General features: G+C 47.6%; 1 protein-coding gene across 1 annotated transcript in view; it reads left to right on the top strand.

Moving 5' to 3' along the window:
* The window catches only part of LOC126557319 (zinc finger protein 395), an 80873-nt gene extending 65177 nt beyond the window's left edge, over nt 1–15696 (top strand). Inside the window, exons 5-7 of the mRNA XM_050213040.1 lie at nt 14029–14126; nt 14245–14710; nt 14782–15696. Of these exons, the coding sequence (XP_050068997.1) occupies nt 14029–14126; nt 14245–14710; nt 14782–15228 (1011 nt within the window). The 3' untranslated portion in view covers nt 15229–15696. The remainder of the gene's footprint in view (nt 1–14028; nt 14127–14244; nt 14711–14781) is intronic.
* Nucleotides 15697–19018: the final 3322 nt, after the last annotated feature.

Raw genomic sequence — 19018 nt, forward strand, 5'->3', positions numbered from 1 at the left:
GATGTTGATGCCGGGGGTCCCGGGAATTGGCACCGGGACGAGTACCCATTTTCAGATGCGCCAGACGGTGGCTGGAACCATTTTTCTTGCGCTTCACCATTCGCGCTGCCAGCCCCGTCCGGTCAGTGGCCTCGCGCATTGTGGAGTGAGCTGATCGAGCAAAAGTAAAAAAGGGAACGTGCAAAAACAAAACAAAAATTGCTCGCCCGTGTTTGCTCGCGAAGGAACCACCTTCGCGGTTTGGGGTGTTCTTCCTCCGAGCCCGTTGATTCTTGGGGCAGGTTGTTAACAGACCGAGCGGGCCGCGTTCTACATTGTTTTACCCTTTCTTTGCGCTCCAAATGTTTTCAAGGTAAGCAACGCCCAGCAGTAACCCTGGTGGGCAACGAACCCGCGCTCGATCGGTTTTAAGGTGCAACTTCCCTAAAAAGGGATGCTCGGAGATCAGTGCGCGCTGTGGCACGTAGACGGAAGACAGGGACGGTTGATGGAAAAAGACAAGGGGGGAAAAGGGAGGTGAATGTCAGGATTCTGACTCGCAGGAAGTGCGCTCTTTTTTGTTTCTCGATCACGTAAGCTTCATTGCCTATGGTTTGGAACAATGGAAACATGAGGGTACGCGTAGAAATGAATTTACGAGGGTTGATGGATAAACAAGGGAAAGCAACTCTTAAAAACTTGCGGACGAGAAAAGACAAAGTTCGAGCATAGAACTAATGCAGACTGTAAATATATAATTCAACAATTGTGAAAGATGGTCGGTCATCACACGGCAGGATTGGGGATAAACTCAAATCAAGACCTTTCCCCCGTAGTTAGGACTGACTGTCCAACAATGTAATGTCAATAAGTCTCGTAAGCCATTCGATGTCTGGCATGACAGGTTAAGCCAAAGAAGAAGATTGAGAAAATTGCAGAACGATTGTTTGTATGATGAAAATAAAAAAAAAAACAGCTACAAGATGCATTAAAATGAAGTTCGATACAAACATAAATTGATTCGAAGATTTTCTTCCCTCAAAATGGGCATAACCCAAACCTTCAAGCAAGAGCCAAAAATCACAATCATTAAAGCATTAAATATGGCGGCGCAAAGAAACGACGGCCGTTGCCGAAAACTGCGTTCACCATCCGCACTAACGTACCGGAAGATGCGTACGAGTCTCTGTCTAGACACCCGCCGAATCCAACGGCGCACCGAGCAAAACACATACAAATGAACCTCCGCCAGAAAGCTTCCAACACCCCAAAAAGATCTTAGTTTCGGTGAGGCCAAAAACCGGAATTGATCCCGTTGCACCCGCAGTGAAGTTCTCGCGGTCGTTTTACGTCGGCACCCCCGACATCTCTCGGCAATTGTGGTGTGGAAGCGAGCAAAAAAGCTAACTCTCCAAAGGGGGGAAAAAAACGAATTGCCGGGACTTATGCCGGGTAAGCCAGTTACACCTCACCCGGATCAGCTGCTGGCTGGCTGAGTGAGGATCGGATGGATGGGAATTGAAATTGGGATTGGGATTAGCTATTGTTGTTTGCTCCAACATGAATACCCATCTACCGGGTCCCGAGTCACGTTTACGCCCGCTCTTAATGCGCTGCTGCGCCGGTGATAAAAGGGTGGCAGGGAGAGAAAAAAAAATGCTCAACCACCAACATAATAGTGATCATTCGAGTGGCGGAGGGCAACGAACGGACAAGAATACCTCACACAAAAGCGTTGAGTTCAAAAAATGATCGTTTGTATTGAGCAAACTAGTGGCAGCCAGCAGGGTCGAGTTTACAGCTTAACGTTTAGTTCTCAGCTGTTAACAACGGACGCAACCGGCCACTGTCACTGACCGATCGTCTTTCTCAATGCAACGTAATGGAATTCCTTACTCTGTTTCCTTCGTTTACACATTTCTGCCCTTCATTCCTTACCTTTTGTCCTTCATGGTGGTATTTCACATCGTAAAATTGTTATAAAAACCTTTGCGGGAGATGCACCGTGGTGAATGAAGCAGACAGCAAGCATCAATGATTGCATCAGGGGTCGTAACACTCAATGGCCGGAAGTCCTTGAGACACAGATCGAACCGAACATTCTAGCCAAACTCTACGGTTGATCCTTTCGCTTCGAACGTACCAAATCGAAGGATGGCGTGAATAAACATTTACCAGCTAATAAGCAATGCAGTTGTGGCCCCGGGACTATCTTTCATGGACAAGAAAAACCAACACGGGGACGCAGGATGAAAAAAAAAGAGCAGCTAAAATATGGCAGCTCTTCTGCTTCTGCTCTGTAGTCTTCGTAACCTTTTGCTTAAGGAAAATGCTTCCTTTGACACGATTCGACGAATTATATTATTTCGACCAGCAGAAATGGGCGAATACGGGAAAGGAGAACCGATGATCGAGAAACCCTTCGCCGGTTCCAGCGAAGCGAGTAACAACAGACTCTTGCGTTCATCGACCGCTAATACTGCGGCCGACAGCATCTTCGGCAGCAGCAACAGCAGCGTGTCTGCTAAGAATGCGTTCAAGATGCGAGCCTTCTGAATGCGGGTCCCGGGGATCGGGTCAGTTCAGTGATCTTTCCCCTAATCAGGTCGGGGTGCATCCCCGACACCGGCGTACTTATGAGTCAGCAGCGTCTCATGTTGCATTTTTGACAGTTTGAAATCCATGCCTCAAAGAGCGAACGGAAAGAGCATCAACGGTTACTGATATTGTTTATTTTTTAAATCCTCATACCTTCGGCTATAGAATGGTATGTAGCAATATTTTCTTGTGAAAAAAAAACCCAGAGAACCCATTTTTGGAGGTCGCATTAGCGTACAATGATTTTACGCTAGTATGCGTCAGTCAAGTTTAATCTCCTGAGTAATTTGAGCCCTTCATAACTCTTGAGGTTGCGTCAAAATGGTAAACAGATGAACTCTGAGTTTAATCTTTCAATGTCTTGTTTATGTACGCCCAAGTCCTATCGTACGTTGCTCTATTACCGGTGCTCCAGAAAAAAGTTGATTGGATTATTGGAAGTGAATGAAATGTGCATTTACTTTACACCCATTGCTCTGTGCAAAAGTTAGTTGCCAATCTTTTGCAATCTCTGCGTGAAGCTCCTACTGCTGTGGCATTCGCATCCCATTAGCTTATGCTCAACGATAAATCACCATAGTAAAACAACTTTGTCTTGTTCTATGAATTTTGCTTCATTCAGCATCGTGCGTAGGTGCAACCGTTTGAGTTTGGGTGGATCGATGATTTCGTCCTTTCAGTAGAGGAATATAGTAGCATTTCACAGAAGCCAGCTCTGCAACCGACCACCGATTCCTTTTGCACTTATTTAACTAAATCTAAACTGATTCGACTGACGGTGGATTGACACGTGCGTACTCGCGTGAGTAAATTTTGAGTGGTTTTTCACCGAAGCTTCGAGTCAAAGTAAATTTTTGCCCACACGGATGCGGTGGTTGTGTTGTCGTCTGTGTGGGACTAACAGACGGCTAGCGTGTGGGTGTGTAATTGGCTGGGTAATTTTAATAAGGCGTTACGGTGGGATCTTCTAAAGGTCGGGGTTGTCACGTTTTTATTCCACTCAATTGGTTGCTCTATTTGTTGAAAGGTTAAATTCCCAATTTTCTATAACGCAATGTATTTAAAAACATACAACAAATTGGGAATAAGAAATTTGTTTTAAATCAATGATAGATTTATTTATATTTTAATCGATTATCAAAAATATTAAATGCTACAAGTATTTATACACGCCCGACACTGAAAACCGCCATGAGTCGGGAGAAAATATAAACAAAACCACTTCTACCATCATCGTCGAGATGGCAGACGAGGACGAGGCAACCGGAAGTACGTAAAGCTCGTCTTCGTTCTGCGGGCTAGCCGAGCCTGCGTAGTAAATGCCCTCGCACAGGGATACTACATCACGGTGCAAATCGCGAAACCGCCAATCTACCGGCCGGTAAAAGCGTGCATGACCTTGAATGATACGCATGTGACGGGTGAAACGCACGCTCAATGCTATGCTACATGATTTAAGAATTTTCGTTATACTCCTATCACTGGTACAGCTTTTCTGAAAGGAAACATTCAACGAAAACTCTGCCCAGAAAAGGTGAAGCGAAGTAATACGTGTTGTGACGATCGATCGATCGATCGATGATGCGAAATGACGTTTTGAAAGCTCCCACGGTCAATATGGCGTCCGGTGTGCCATTGCCGGTTCAAAAATACGTGTTACCACAGCACCAATGACTCCCGTTCCCTCCACTACTCCCTAGCACTACTCACCATAAACATCAGCTGGTTGGTGAGCGAGAGACCAGTGCAGCGAACACTTGGCAAGAGAGACCCAAGCCGAGCCAGAGAGTGGGCGAGTTTCCCGGCCGGTGAAAAATAAAAATATACTTTCTTCCATTTTATGTTGATGGATTAGTTTTCTTCCCCCAAAGCGCATCTTTGCCAAACCGTGGCCCGCTTTCGTGAGCGGAAAAGCCTTTGAGATTGTCTCTCATCGATGCTCTCTTTCTTTTGCATCACATTCGTTCGCTCTTGCTGTCAGAGAAAAACCGGAAGCTCTCCCAGCTGCTATCTGCTATCGGCAAACCAAAAGCTTTCGCTACGGTACACCGGACTCTAACGCGAAAGCTCTCAAGCTCTCCAACAGTTCCACTCTCGTTTGCTCTCTGGGAAAACGTGTTCCTTTCTCCAATGTTTTTTTTTCTTCCTTTTGCTTGCTTTCCATTCAACCGACCTGCGCAGTACCGTTTTCCGGACCGGCCGGGCCAAGTAAAACAATAATACCACCAGCGAAAGCTCCACTGGGGGAGGTTTTCCGCCTTCCGGTAACATGCCGGGCCGTACGTATGTCCTCATCAAACATTCGGCACGACGTTACGGGATAGATGGGTGTGTGTGTGTGTGTGTGTGTGTGTGTGTGTATGAATGTGTCACCTGGAGCATTTCCCGGAACATACTGCCGCTTCCTTCGCAGCCTGGCTCATGCCGCGAAGCGGGAGTGGGGGGACGAATTCGACGTCGCGGACGCCGGCGACGTCCGTCTAGGCAAATGGCGATCGGAATGGAAGCGGTGCGGTACGGCCCTGAGAGAACATTCCCATCCGGAGTGAGTGTGGCTGTGCTCGGAAAAGTCACACGACTGTCTCTGGGATATGCTGCTGCTGCTGCTGCTGTAGTTGTTGCCGTTGGTGGCTTTTTGCTTGGTGTGCTGCTTTGGAGGCTATCTGGTAGAAGCCGTTCGTAGCGCTCGTTCGTGCGTTCGTTCATTTCTTCGCTCAACGGCATCCAGTACGCCATAGCGCGCACGCCAGTACTACGTAAACTGGTCCGGGTGTAGGAAACGGTTACGAATTATCACCAGTTTTAGTTTTTTCGTACTGATTCGCTGCGAGTGTGTGTGTGTGTGTACTGTATTCGCGAAAAACTTCCCACGGGGAAGAGGAATCCATCATCCGCGAGAAACGGGAAAACCGACTGGGGAGAGAACCGGGAAAAGGGACGACAAAAAGGTCACAAGGTTACCCTAGCGCCACTAGTACTACTAATAATAATAGGAACTGTGTTTCCACATCCGGCATGGGTGGTTTCCACCCGCAAGCGAACAGCAACCGGAGTGTGCCAATTTGACTATAATCAGAATCAAGTTTCCGGCCCAACCATTGGTCTCCCCCTTCGAATGGTTTATTGAATAGTCGTGCGTGTCTATTCAGTCGTTTAAGGACTTTAATAGACCACGAATAACCAAGAAAGTGATCATAGCGGAAGGTGTTTTCTTTTCCAACACTGATTTCCGTGCCACAAGTGAAAGAGAGAGTGACTGATCGGTGCACAAAAGGCAATGAATCTCTAAACCCAACCCCACTTTTTTTTGTTGTATTGTCAAAAGTATCACGTTCTGACCCGGAACGAAAACTTCGTACCTGAATAATGTACGAGGGACGCAGATATCCTCCAAGTGTCAAGTGCAAAACCCCGGGTACACCAGAACATTAAAAGTCCAAAGGAAAGGCGACCGACCAAGTCCAAGTCCGAAGCCCCCGGGGTCGGGGGCGCTTGTGGCGTTTATATGTGGGGCGAGGTGCTGTACGGTGCGGGTCATCAGTACGACACAGCGTTACTGCCAGCGTTAGTGCGTCAGCGGCCGTTCGGCGGCCTGTGGCCCCCGGAAGAGCCTCCAACCGCGCGGACAGCAAGAAAGCGTCCGAGAAGCAGTACGACGTCGGGGGCGTCCCACGGCAGGCGCCCGGAAGCGGCGACCCTTGGGGTCGGTGTCGGTGCCGGCAGTTACGGTTTCTGCGCGACGACACCAGCAACAGCGGGGCTTATGCAAGGAGTGCTGCCAAAAACCGTAAGCATTATGGGAATGAAATGGATTCCCTGTTAATGACTTTTGAATGTAGGTGAACTAGGAACGGGAAAGATTTGCTATCTCTCCTGCTGAATTATGTTCCAATACGCATAGTTATTCAAATGGCTAATATTGTACGAAAAGACAACGCAAAAGCTCTGCATCAAGTTTATCTTCAAAATTCCGAACCTTTGAGCATATTCTTTTCCCGATCCTGGGTCTGTAAGACGAGCCTGCTCCTAGGTCAGGTGTAAAACCACAAATTGGGAACAAATTCTTGCTGAGTGGATGGAGAGCGCAAATGAGCAAAAACGTATCCCGATTGAGAGATGTGCAGCAGAGAGCTGTGTGTTTGAAAATGTATGTTAACATATCTACGCATCACTCAAGAACTTGGAACCAAGAACCAAGGAGCTACCCTAGAGCTTTCCCAACGAAACGCTCTCACAGGTATCCATTTCCCGTACAGCAACAACAGCGCGCAATTGCCAAGAAAATGCTTCCCGAAGGAAGGAGCTTTTCCATCTCGTTTTTCGCTCGTGCCCGAGATTGCCCGTGGTCGCTCCCCTTCTTGTGGCACTTTTCCTTTTTTTCTGTTGCTGTTTGGCTACCGAATTCAAAGTCATCAGGACACCGAGCTTCCAAAACCAACCGCAAGAAATTCTACATTGCGTTACAAAGTTCTCGCCCGGTACGGCCGCGCTTTCTCTCGCAGGCGTGAGAACTGTGTTAGTGGTGCGAATGTGTTTGGCCGAGAGCCACGAAGTGCACGAAGCATGGCGTTTTTTTTTTTTATTTCTGGCGAAAATGCGAATCGATGTTGCTGTCTTGTTCTCGCGACAGTCGATGGTGGAATGTTTTGCTGTGGAATGCCCAGCAGATACATACCACGAACGAACCGGCAAAACACATTCCAAACACTCACACCGAAGGACAACAAAAGGACTTCGCCATTTTCGATAGAGAGCGAGAGAGCGAGACTGAAAATCGCGATTCTTCGATGACGCTTTTCCCACCATTGGGTTGGTTTGGCCACCTGCGCAATCATCTGCGGATGGTGAGGCCAACGCCAAAACTAGGTTTCGGGATCACGGGAGCAAATCTCCCGGCATCTTTGGTCCCTTTTTGGTATTGTTAAGAGAGAGTGTGTGTGTGTGTGTGTGTGTGTGTGTGTGTGTGTGTGTGTGTGTGTGTGAGATCTATGCTACTAGAGCTGCACTATTATGTCACCGTGTAACGAATATCATGACCAACACTACTACTGGAAAATACGCCATTCGGTGAAGAGCGTCAGGAACTACTGTCGGCGGAATGCTAGGAAAAAAAAGGATGAGTGTGTAAAGTCATGCAACAAAATTGCGAACCGGTAGCCGGCAACCGGTCAATTTCTAGGAAAGGAAATATTTTTACTATTAAGTTTGTTTCCATTTTGCATTTGATTAGTGCTTCATAAGCACATTGGTATTAGCATTAGCATTTTATGTTGTGTTTATAGCAGTATAATTAATTTTTTTCTAATTTTTACTTAAATTATAACTTCATGCCTTCTTCAATATCAATCTTCTATGACAATATTTTCAAAACTATTAAATGAACACGAAAATATTAAGACTTACAAGCGTCGTTTTATTGAGCGTTACGCAGCGTTACACACGGCGTTTGTAACGCAACCTAGCCTTACTTTGTTGCATGCCAACTGCGCGCGCTCGGATATTACTCCCATTCCTCCTCGGCAATTGTTTACCCCACTTTTGTATATAAAACCTAGTCCACCTACTGAGGGAATATGTTCCCGCGGGAAGCGAAAATCGATTTTGTCGTCCCCTCTTTCCCCGGCCGTCACACTCTACCATCATCATCACCGTCATCATCCTCGAATTGTGGCGTTTACATTATTTACTTTCACCCAAAACAGTTTTCCCCGCGAACTCGGCTCGGCCAACACGAGGACCCGCCGGGGGGGAGGGGGGTGGGAGTAAAGAAATTTTCGGAAAAGCATGTTTACATGCCGGCTTTGCCTGTGTAGCGCTGGGAGTGATATGCGCGCTGCGGAGTGATTCGAAATTGGGAGTCGTTTTTGTTGTTATTATATGGCGTTTGCTGCTGCAGACGATCCGAGCGCCTTTGGTGGGCCAAAAAATCGTGGTGATGATGAATTAGGTTCGAAATCGAGGGATTCTTGAGAGAAGCGGGCAAGCGGTGTAGGAACGAAATGTTGGCAAATCTTCTTTTTCGCTTGCTCTACCTCCCTACCATCGTTCCAGACCATCGACATCGGTAATGCCCAATATTTCGTGCTTCGTTGCGTGAGAAAGTAACGATGGAATATACCTTTCGTTCCTGCGATTTTCCGGTGGCTCTTTTTTCTGTAGCGTCTAACGATGATGATGGTGACGAATGTTGTTTACAGACTAACTACCGCAGCCATAGGTTTTGGGTTCATTAATTGCGGTAGCTTACTCACAATCCGGTAGAGAGTTGACTGCCGAAATTTCTTCCCCCAAACAGTACCGTTCCGTGTCAAATTTCTAACAGGAAACAGACGACGCACAGGACATGGTTTTCACTTTTCAATATTGAATTAGTAGACAACTCTGCCGCACGATAATGATTTCCCAGAAACTCGAATGTATCGAATGATATTTGTCTAAATTTCGCACTAGACAGAGCCGAGGAACATTCTCAAATTTCGCAACAAAAGCTGACAGGCTGTCAAAGAAGATACATTATCAAATGGGGGAAAAAAATGGGGAACACAATTTAATGTGATTAACGCAGCTACAAAAAAGGAACCCTGGTGAAGGAGTTATGCAAAGGAAAATTGGTCTAACCCCCTTGTCCCAAATGCGCGTAAGTCAACCGAACCCCGAACGACAAAGGGCTATAAGTCTAATTATAGAACTTTCCTAAAATTTAATCTCGACCCTCCGGGTCCCACCCGACGAAACCTTGAAACACGTCTACCCTTTTTGCTGTATTTACGGCGCAAGGACACACTAATCGATCCGACAGGCACGAGAGCATGGGGCAGGATTTGATGGATAATTGCTTCATTAAAAAATGACTGTGCCAATCGCCAAACGACAAAGCTACAGCGTACTTTGTATGATGAACATCAAACGAACGCTCTGCTTGAAGTTCTCTCGATAGCTCGGTAAAGCACGCTAGCGGTGCATGCAATTAGTTATTATGTCAATGGACAGACAGACCTAATGCGGCAATACGACTAGCCGGGTTACGAGAAAGGATGTGAAGATCGGTTCAAGTGAAACCCTGTCATGTTAATTAGTTGGAACACAATGGGTTCTACGCTCCCTGGATGGCGTATACTTTCATCTTGTTAATCAGCAGGCAACGGTATATAAGCAGGTATTATCCACGGTTATTCGCTCAACTTTTTCCACTTGCTGTCGTCACCTGCCGTGAAGATAAGCTTCCTTAGTGTGGGGTAAAGAATATGGCTTCTCTTTCGGTTTTATCACTTTGGTGACCACTCTCGAAAGCACTTCCAAGCTAACGTCAGAACAACTTTCTTTTGAACTGGTACTGTCGCCTCTTGACCTTTCTTGAGAAGCGTCTGTAAGATCAAGAATATTCTTCCCCCTTTCGTTGTAATATTCTAAGGATTTTGTCCAAAATGTCCAGCAGGCAGGGGAGGCAATCAAAATCTAAATCCCTTTTTATATGGGCTGGAAAAGGGATGCACCCCATGCTTCTTCTTTACCACAATATCCTACACGCAACGGAAAGTAGGTCACTAGAACGGTTAGGTCCTAGGGGAGACCCCTTTGAGGAGGGGGCAAAGGGTGTTAGGTACGTTACTTGATACCGAAAATTTTGCAATGGTTTTTTTTTTCAGCTCCCAGTTTTTCAACCGTAGGGAGGAACAAGAAATGGAAAACTGCATTCGCTGACCCCATTACACAGTAACACAATTTCAGTATAGGGGGCCGTACACAAAATGGCCGTACAAATGCATCCATTTTGTGCCGCTTGCCGTAAGCTAGTAAGGGACAAAACAGTCATATGCAGCCAACACACGCACACACACTCACACAAACACAGACACTCAAAAGTTGTGGTCAGGAACACGAAATTTGCTACCCAACAATGCACATAGCTGACCCATATTTTGGGGCGAACCTTCATTTGGCTAACTCTAGTAGTAAAGAAGGGAGAAAAAAAAGCGTCGCAGGCTTGAGCCGAGGATGGAACACAGATCTTTCTTTGTTTCGTGCTAAACGATCGCCACTGAAGATTTTTTGCTGCCAGTGATAAAGGCGTTAACGTGGCTCCCAACTACAAAAGGAACCCATTGAAGGGAAATTAGGTCAACCGTAAAAGGAACAGCATTGGCTCCTGGCACTGGCCAACAAGATAAGCAGAGTCGTGATATCGAGTGAAATATTTTATGATAGGATACATTTTATCCTTTGGCTATAATTTGTGATCCTAACTAGGGAGGGGAGGGAGTCTTAAAATCGGCTTGTCATGAAGTATTCGGTTGAAGATTCTATTCGAACCAGCAAAGCTTAATGGAAACCTTTTCGCTACTGAAGCGTTACAGACTGGTTACGGTTACCTTACGGTGGTGTTGCCCTTTGTTGCTGGATATCTAAACACCCAAAAGTTTCCGAGCGTTCGAGCTGATGAAACACATTCCCGAAACCAGGCCAGCGCAAGTCTAGTACCAACGATGTAAACACCAGAACTTTGGCCATGTTGCGATAGGACATAAATAATCATGGCGTTAGCAGCAACAACAAAACAAAAACATCCCTCCAAGCGTTCCAAATTCTTGCCTCCTGATCAAAATCTAGCAAAGAGCGACCAATCAAAGTTGTGTGCAAATTCGCCTGCTACCACGATCAGTTGCTAGCTAATCGCAAAGAAAAACATATCCCAGCCCCAATCACCCGTCCAGGGCTACGATAAAACATAAGGCTTCGATAAGGATAAGCATTCGAACGCTTCCTCGAGGGAAAACTCCTGGGAACTTGTGTGATGATTCGGGAAGATGTTTCGCACTGATCGGAGGCCGTTTCGGGCTACACACTTCCGTTCATTCCAGCTCCAAGTGAAGCGCCACCCTCACCAAGCCGTCAAATTATAAACAAAAACAAATTTTCGGTAACTCATGGTACATAATGGTGGAACCTGGTGAAACTCACACACCAACACACCGCAGCCGCCCGCAAGCCCCGGTGTGTAGTGCGCTTACAATGCCTTTTTTTTTTTGTTTGTTCTTCCAACCCTCCCCGCGAAAAGTAGGTCAATCGATAACGCCAAAGTGGGAACGGTGAAAAGTTTCGTTCCTGCAGGAACTCGAGCGCCATTTCGTGTGCGACATCTTGTGTCTTCGGTGCGCTATCGCTGTAAGATCGCTGGTCGGGCTTGGTACGCGCTGCCGGGTTTATGCTTTGTTTATTAACTCGCAGCGATGCCGTCGTTGGCCGAATCTTAGTACCGGCCGGAAATTGAGCAAAAACCATCCTGCCATCCATCCATCCATCTCGCCCAATTGTCTCACCCGTCTTTACATAGTTACCGTGGGCCCTGCGCAATATTGTACCCTCTGCACCCAACAGATGGTACAGAACCAAAACATGGCTGACCGACAACAGTGTGACGCATGAGCACGATGGACGTTCTGTGGAGGGCGACCGTTCGACTTGTGCCCAGCACAAGCGGACGACGCGTTTTCCCGGCCGGTACTGCCGGCGCACAGCTTTTTCATTCAGCCGCTTTGAAGCTGTGTGTGTGTGGCTGTGTATATAGGGAAGGTAATGTAACGTCTCACCTCACTACCCACCGTCCAACGTAGATCACACACAGCTCACAGCCCCGGCTTCTCTCCGAGTTCCGGCAGGGAGAATGTAAAAAAAAAAAGCTTCCCTTGTTCCCATTTTTCCTAACACACATCCCTGCCTAACATCCGAGATATTACAATGGGAAAAGCGCGCGCAATTTATTCGAAATCATTCTGTGCACTAACACACTCGTGCCGGGAATCGGCATCGGGAAGGAAGAATCGGGACTCGGCTAAACTGGAGTCACGCATACAAACACGTACGTGCCGGTGTGCAGTGGGTCACCAGGACGAAGTTGTGTTGTGTACCAGCTCGCCACTCTGGCTAGCATCCGAACCTGACCATTTTCGGGTAGCGTAATAACGGCTCGGAACGGTTACACTAGCGCGAAACAGGTTCGGGTGCGCCGTATGTGGCACGGATTGGCCATAGTGTGTATTACATTGTAGCCCGGTTTCTTGCCGATGCGCTTATGTACTGCACGACGCTCCTGAGGGATGTTATGTACAGCTTTTTTTTTTTTTTTTGTTACTGGGATGGTGATTCCCTTCGATAGCTGGAAGGACACGAAGACATAAAACCGGCAACTGGGGAAATTCTCGTGGATGGAAAATAAGGGTTTTTGCTTTCTATTGCTGGGAACCCGGAAGAACTAACGAAGTGATGCACGGGTGTGTGTGTGTGTGTGTGTTTGCATGTGTGTTGTTGGGAATTTGGAGAAGTCCTGACTGACTTTGGCGACATCGGCCTGGTGGCAAGTAAACAATGTAACACACCGTAAACAAGCCGTTAAAAAGCGGAAGTACATGAGACGTACGGGGGAGTGACGTGTAGAATGGAGGGTGTTCCCCGTGGGTGTATTAGTATATCGACTGAGTGTGTGTGTTTGTATGAGGACGCATGATGGAACTCGTTACAGCTCGCGCTAGTCGCCTGGAGTAAAGTATGTAAAGCATCCATTCCATTTCACCCTCCCTGTCGCACGCTAGAACACGAAACTAGGTCACCCCGAAAGCAAAATAACGCGAAGGAACAGAAATGAGGATGGAGAAAACGAGAGAGAGAGAGAAAGGGAGAGAAAAAAAAGAATCCTCCGGAGGGTGGAGTCGGTGGCAGTAGTAGGTTAGGTGAAGCGCAATTCGCATCGCGACCCATTCGCGTACAGTCCACACATCCCGGCGCACGGTTGAGGAAGATCCACGCTTCCGGTTGCGGTTCTGGGTTGTGTGGGGACCCCGAAACCACCCCCAAAATAACACCGTGTAACGGGCTTTCGGAGCAGAAGCGGGCCCCTGGCGGTGTGAAAGTGGCGTACAAGCAGCCCTATCGGCAAAACGCAGCGGCCACGACCGTTTCTGTAACGCGACCCCGTACCAGTAACGTGACGCTACGCAAGCGGCAACGACGCAGCCACGCGAAGCTGCGTCAGAGAATAGAAACGCTTTCTTTTATTCTCTCCTGTGATCGTGTGTGTGTGTGTGTGTGTGAGGGGAGGAGGGGGAGGAGGCGGAACGGGGGGGGGAAACAAAAGAAACGGGAGTGCTAAAGGGTGCAGCGTGAATGGTCAACATGGCCAGTGGCCAAGTGCTAATGTCGCGTTCCTGCGTCGCACGCAGGACGCAAGTGTTCAAACCGAAAGGGCGAAATGTAAGAACTTCCTCGAGCTTCCAGCAATCGAGCAAATGTTGCGTGTTGATGTTGTTACTCTCATACTTCTTTGCTGCTGACCTTTCACTATCATAAGTGTAGTGTTTGAAGTTTGAAGTTGGGAATATGAGTCCTGCTACGACCTAATGGAATCATTCACTGATGTTATTCCTTTTTTTTCTTTCTCTTTCTTTTCGGAACCTTTAGGTCAGTCAGCGAATTTTTAAATGCACCTGGAAAGGTTGTGGCGTCATCTATACTACATGTCCCGAAATCACTCAACACGTTAGGAACGCACATCTTGGGTAAGTTTGTCTACGTTCGGCATGTTTTCCGCTTTATCTCTCCGTATCTTAAGAATCTCTGTAATATACACCTTACTCTCTTTCTTCACGTTCCACATGCTCTCTCTCTTTCTCGTAGCCCTCGTAAGCCGAACGAGTACAGCGACGAGGAGGATTTCTTCTTCACCGAAACCGAGGATGAGAGCGACGAGAGCGCGCCGAATCCACCCTCGCCACCGACGCTGAGCCATCGCGACATGGCACGACCCCCGCACGAGGATCCCGAATATCAGCGCCAGATCGTTGGCACCTACCGGCAGGGATTGCTTTCGCAATCGCAAGCCCTCCAGCAGCAGGCCCAGGCCCAGCAACAGCAGCAACATCAAGCCCAACAGCAGCAGATCGCCTCAATCAAGCCACCGTTACCGGCCGGGGCGGCCCTCAGCGGCAGCAGCAATGGCACCTCGTCCAGCAATGGCGCCGGTTCGAATGGTAACAGCAGCAACAGCAACGGTAGCACCAGCAGCAGTAATGGTGCCGTTAACCCACACAGCAGCGTTTCCCCGCTGATCCATCACAACTACACCTGGTCCCAGGTGAGCCCGGTAAGTAACGCGCCAGCATCATTGGTTTCCTTTTACTAACATCTCCCCCCCCCTCTGTCTTCACCAAACAGACATCACCACAGAAACACGTGCGACTATCGCCCCGTCCGTCGGCGTCGTATCCGTATCCATCGCCGAACTACCAGCACCACTACCAGGCGCAGGCCGCCCAACAGCAGCAGCAACACCACCAGCAACAGCTCGGCCACATCCAGCTGTCACCGGGTGGTGCGAGCAGTGCCAACAACGGAACTGCCGCCTACCATCAGCTGCTGGCCGGTGCGGCGAGTGCATCGGGTGCAATCGCGCTCGGTTCGTACAGCAGTAGCCCGAGCTCGAGCGGTGGCGGTAGCAGCGTTGGGAGTGCCGGCAGCGGCCAACACCGTTCACCGGTGTCACCGAACCGGAGGACACGGGGCGAGAACAAGAAGTGCCGCAAGGTGTACGGCATGGATCACAAGGATCAGTGGTGCACCCAGTGCAAGTGGAAGAAGGCTTGCAGTCGATTTGGCGACTGATCCAAGCCGTCCGCCGGCAACCGCAAAGCAGCAGCAGCAGCAGCAACATCAAGCGCCAAGTTGCCACCACCGGCAGTCGGTCCGCCAGGTGGAGGAGCACCGGGAATCGCCGCCCCCTCTACTTCGCCATCGTCCTCACAGTCGCTGTGGATATCGTCGTCATCGTCGTCATCGTCGTCGTCATCCTCTTCCTCCTCGTCCTCAACATCCTGCCTGCCGCCTCCACCGCTGCCATCGTCTTCGTCGACGGTGGCGATGGTCAAGCAGGTGATCCAGTTGCAGCCGCAGCATCTTCAACTGCAGCCGACAGCGCCATCGTCGCCGCTGCTCCTACACAACCAGCACAGCCAGCAGCAACAGCAGCCACAACCGCACCGTTTCAGTGTGCAGTACGCACAACCGCAGCAACCTCGTCCACGTGCTCCGGGCATGGTGGTTTGATGTGACGCAGCCAACCAACTGTAGTACTAACGCGTACCATCGAATGTCGGTGTATACCAGTGTGATTGACACACACACGCACCCAGACAGGCCGTTCCGCGTAGCAAGCAGTACTTCCGATACTTCCGGTGCATTACGCCTGACTGACGAGTGTACGACAACTCAAGCCCGGGGAAAAGAAAAAAAAAAAACAAAACCACCCGCCAGCTCATCGACGATGGAGAAAACAAACAAAAAACCGTAAGTAAAAGATAGTTTGAAAAAAAAAAAGAACAAAACTCAATATGTAAGACTAAAACTGCGTAAGAAAGGTTAACGTAGGCAAGCGTCCCGCAGTAAAAGAGAGAGAGTGAAATCACCATTCGCTCGTGAAACAACAAGATCTTAACAAAACAAAAAGAAAAAAAAACGAAATACGAAAACCACAAGACATCAAAGGCTGATTTAGTTTTTAACAATGCGGATAAAAACAGAAGAAAAAAAAACAAACAAAAAAGAAAAAAAAACAACACTCACACAATCTTAACCGGAACACGGTTGGGTAATAGAGTGAGCACTGGCAGAATACGATCGTAGCACTGGAGAAGATATTAACAGAAGATGTGGAAAAGAAGCAGACAAGAACGTACTGGTTTCTCCCAATCCGATCGACACACATGATGGAGGCGCCAGGTGCGTCTGTGTCGCGGTTAATGATATACCTTACGGCAAGGAAAAACTAAAAGCCTCACCATCCGTTCTTGCGCCATCTTTGCTTCCTTCCCGCTCTCGAGAACCATCCTTTCAGCCGGCTGAACTGAAACAATCTTCACGACAAAACGATATCTAAATACCGTCCGTAAAAACAAAACACAAATCCCCCTTCTGGATGGTTAATCCATCGCAAAACGACTGGGAGAAAAACGGTGGAAGGATCGGTTACTGGAGAACGGTGCAGTGCTAGTGGATGGTAGCATGTGCGTGTATGCGATACAGCACCCGCGTGCCGAACACTGATAGCCCTTTTTGCCACACTGCAGAGAGCATTCTAACAGACACTGGGCGCCTCCATCGAGGTTTGGTTTATTTCCGATTTCCGTGTCGATCGATTCGAATATGATCTCGACCCGTACCGTGGAGCCGAAGATAGTGCTAAGAAGGTGTTGGGTAAGCAAGCAAACAAAAGAAAGGAAAAAAAGGAAAAACCACGGGGTGAAACATCACCACAAAGATACCACATAAAAGATCTTTAGCGAACAATGGGAATACAAACCAGAGATGGGGGGGGGGGGGGGGGGGGAGAAAGAATGAGAAGCAAAAGAAAAGGAAAAGAAAAAAAACATTCATACCACTGCCAATAAGTTTAAAGCACATAAACTCTGTCGACAGAAGAAAAATGAGTTAAAAGAAAATCAATCAAAAAAAAATCGCGGGATGGGAAAGAACACTGTTCAGATGGGATTGGCAAAAGATGATCTTGGACTTGAACAGAAGCAATGGAAGAATGAAAATGGGGGGGGGGGGGGGGGAGGGCGGGAAACACATAACGGAACGAAGCGTAAGTGCAGCAAGCTGATGGGACACAGAACAGGCCAACAGGAAAGGTGCTCGGTGCAGAACGGTAATAAGCTGACCACCCGGGAGCAGGCAGTTAGCTGACGAGTGTATGGTGTAAGCAAATCATATAGTAAGCAACCACGACGAAGGTGGCAAACACAGCAAAACGTAAACTAAACACAAGTAAAACCGTATAAACGTAAATTCGTAACCGTAAGTTCTACTGCAAACGCGAATAAGCAAAACAAAAAACCCAACTGTCTATGTGTAATAGGAGTATAATAAGTACGTGTGCAGCAGACAATGCAATCCATTAAGAATGCTAATCTAATCGAATGCTCGAAATCGCCATCGAGAAGCCGTCTTGAGCTAACCAATTTATATACAAAAAAAAAACAAAACTTACCGATCGACCAATCGGCGTTTGTGTGTGGTTGTAGTGCGTGATGAGAAGGAAAAAGGGACGAAAAGACGAGTTCAAAGAGTTGATGAGGGCGCCAAACCAGCAAAAAATCACCAGACAGGCAAAACCAGCTTAAAACTCCTATTTACCATGTTTACCAAGTACTAAAGCACTGCTAAAGAAAACAAAGCAAACCCCCCCTATCGTTCATTTGCACACAAAACACACGCCATACGACGATCACTAGCGATCACTAGGTTACCTCCCTTGATTCGATCAAACCGAGCCAACCGAGCATTCCATCGTGTTTGGTTTGCTGAAACACTTGTTTGCGGGTTCGTTGCAATTCTTGTTACCTGGCACCATCTGTCGAATATTTGCACAACCAAGAGACACAGAGAGAGAGAGAGAGAGAGAGAGAGAGAGAGAGAGAGAGAAAGATATTTTCAACAGCAACATTGTTTTGCGCCAGATTGTTTTTGAAACGATCTGCTTTTTTTTATAAATGTGATACCCGCGGCTAGTCTGTTAGCACTACTGCGGGAAAATGAAGGGGAAAACCTTGTTTTTTGTTTTGCCTTTTTAGTACCCTTCGAAACTATTCATTAAGATCGTCACTGCGACGAAACTTCAATCACTCTCGGGTCTCACAAAGTACTGCAAATGCTCCGGTTCTGGAGCGTGTTGAGAAGAGCTTTTCATCAAGCTGTTGTTGGGAGCTTTTGAGACAGAAACACAAAAATGGTTGCTGTTCATCGCCATATGCTGTTGGTGGTCAGAAACTTGTTCAGGATCAAATGTCGCGTTGTTACCTTCGAATCTGCTCGCCATTATCGGGTTTTTTTTTTTTTAATGGTTGTACTATTGTACAACCGTCTCTTCGTAATAAGATTTATCAGCGCATACACGTTCATGCATCTGAGAATGCATGTATGTACGTATGTGTGTGTGTGTCTGTGCGCGTGTGTTGGACTGAATTTCAAAAAAAAAAAAGCTGGGTTAGGGTGGCGCAATGGAAAGCGACGCAATTTTTGCAACTGATGATCTCTGTAAAACTGTTCATTAATTTTGTTTTTGTGTTTTGTTCGCGCTCGATACATATATTTGTATATTTAAAAAAAGAAACATATTTTTAATCGTGTCGTTCGTCGTTCACCTGTGTCTATCTGTCTGTTTGTCTATCCTATCGACCAGAGCGGCACAATGAGGAGGGTGTTGGTTTGAAGGGTTTTTTTGTTTGCTTTCCCGTCGGCACTTAACGACAAAACCACGAAGAATGGGCAACTCTTCGTACTGCAATCGACTGCAAATGTGTTGGAAGCTGCTGCAGTTATTTCTCAAAACACCAAAAACCCAATAATAATGGCCGGTCTCGGGACCTTATACCGCAAAACGCAAACAAATCCAATC

This window comes from Anopheles maculipalpis, chromosome 2RL, assembly GCF_943734695.1.
Source record: "Anopheles maculipalpis chromosome 2RL, idAnoMacuDA_375_x, whole genome shotgun sequence".
NCBI classification, from domain to species: Eukaryota; Metazoa; Arthropoda; class Insecta; order Diptera; family Culicidae; genus Anopheles; species Anopheles maculipalpis.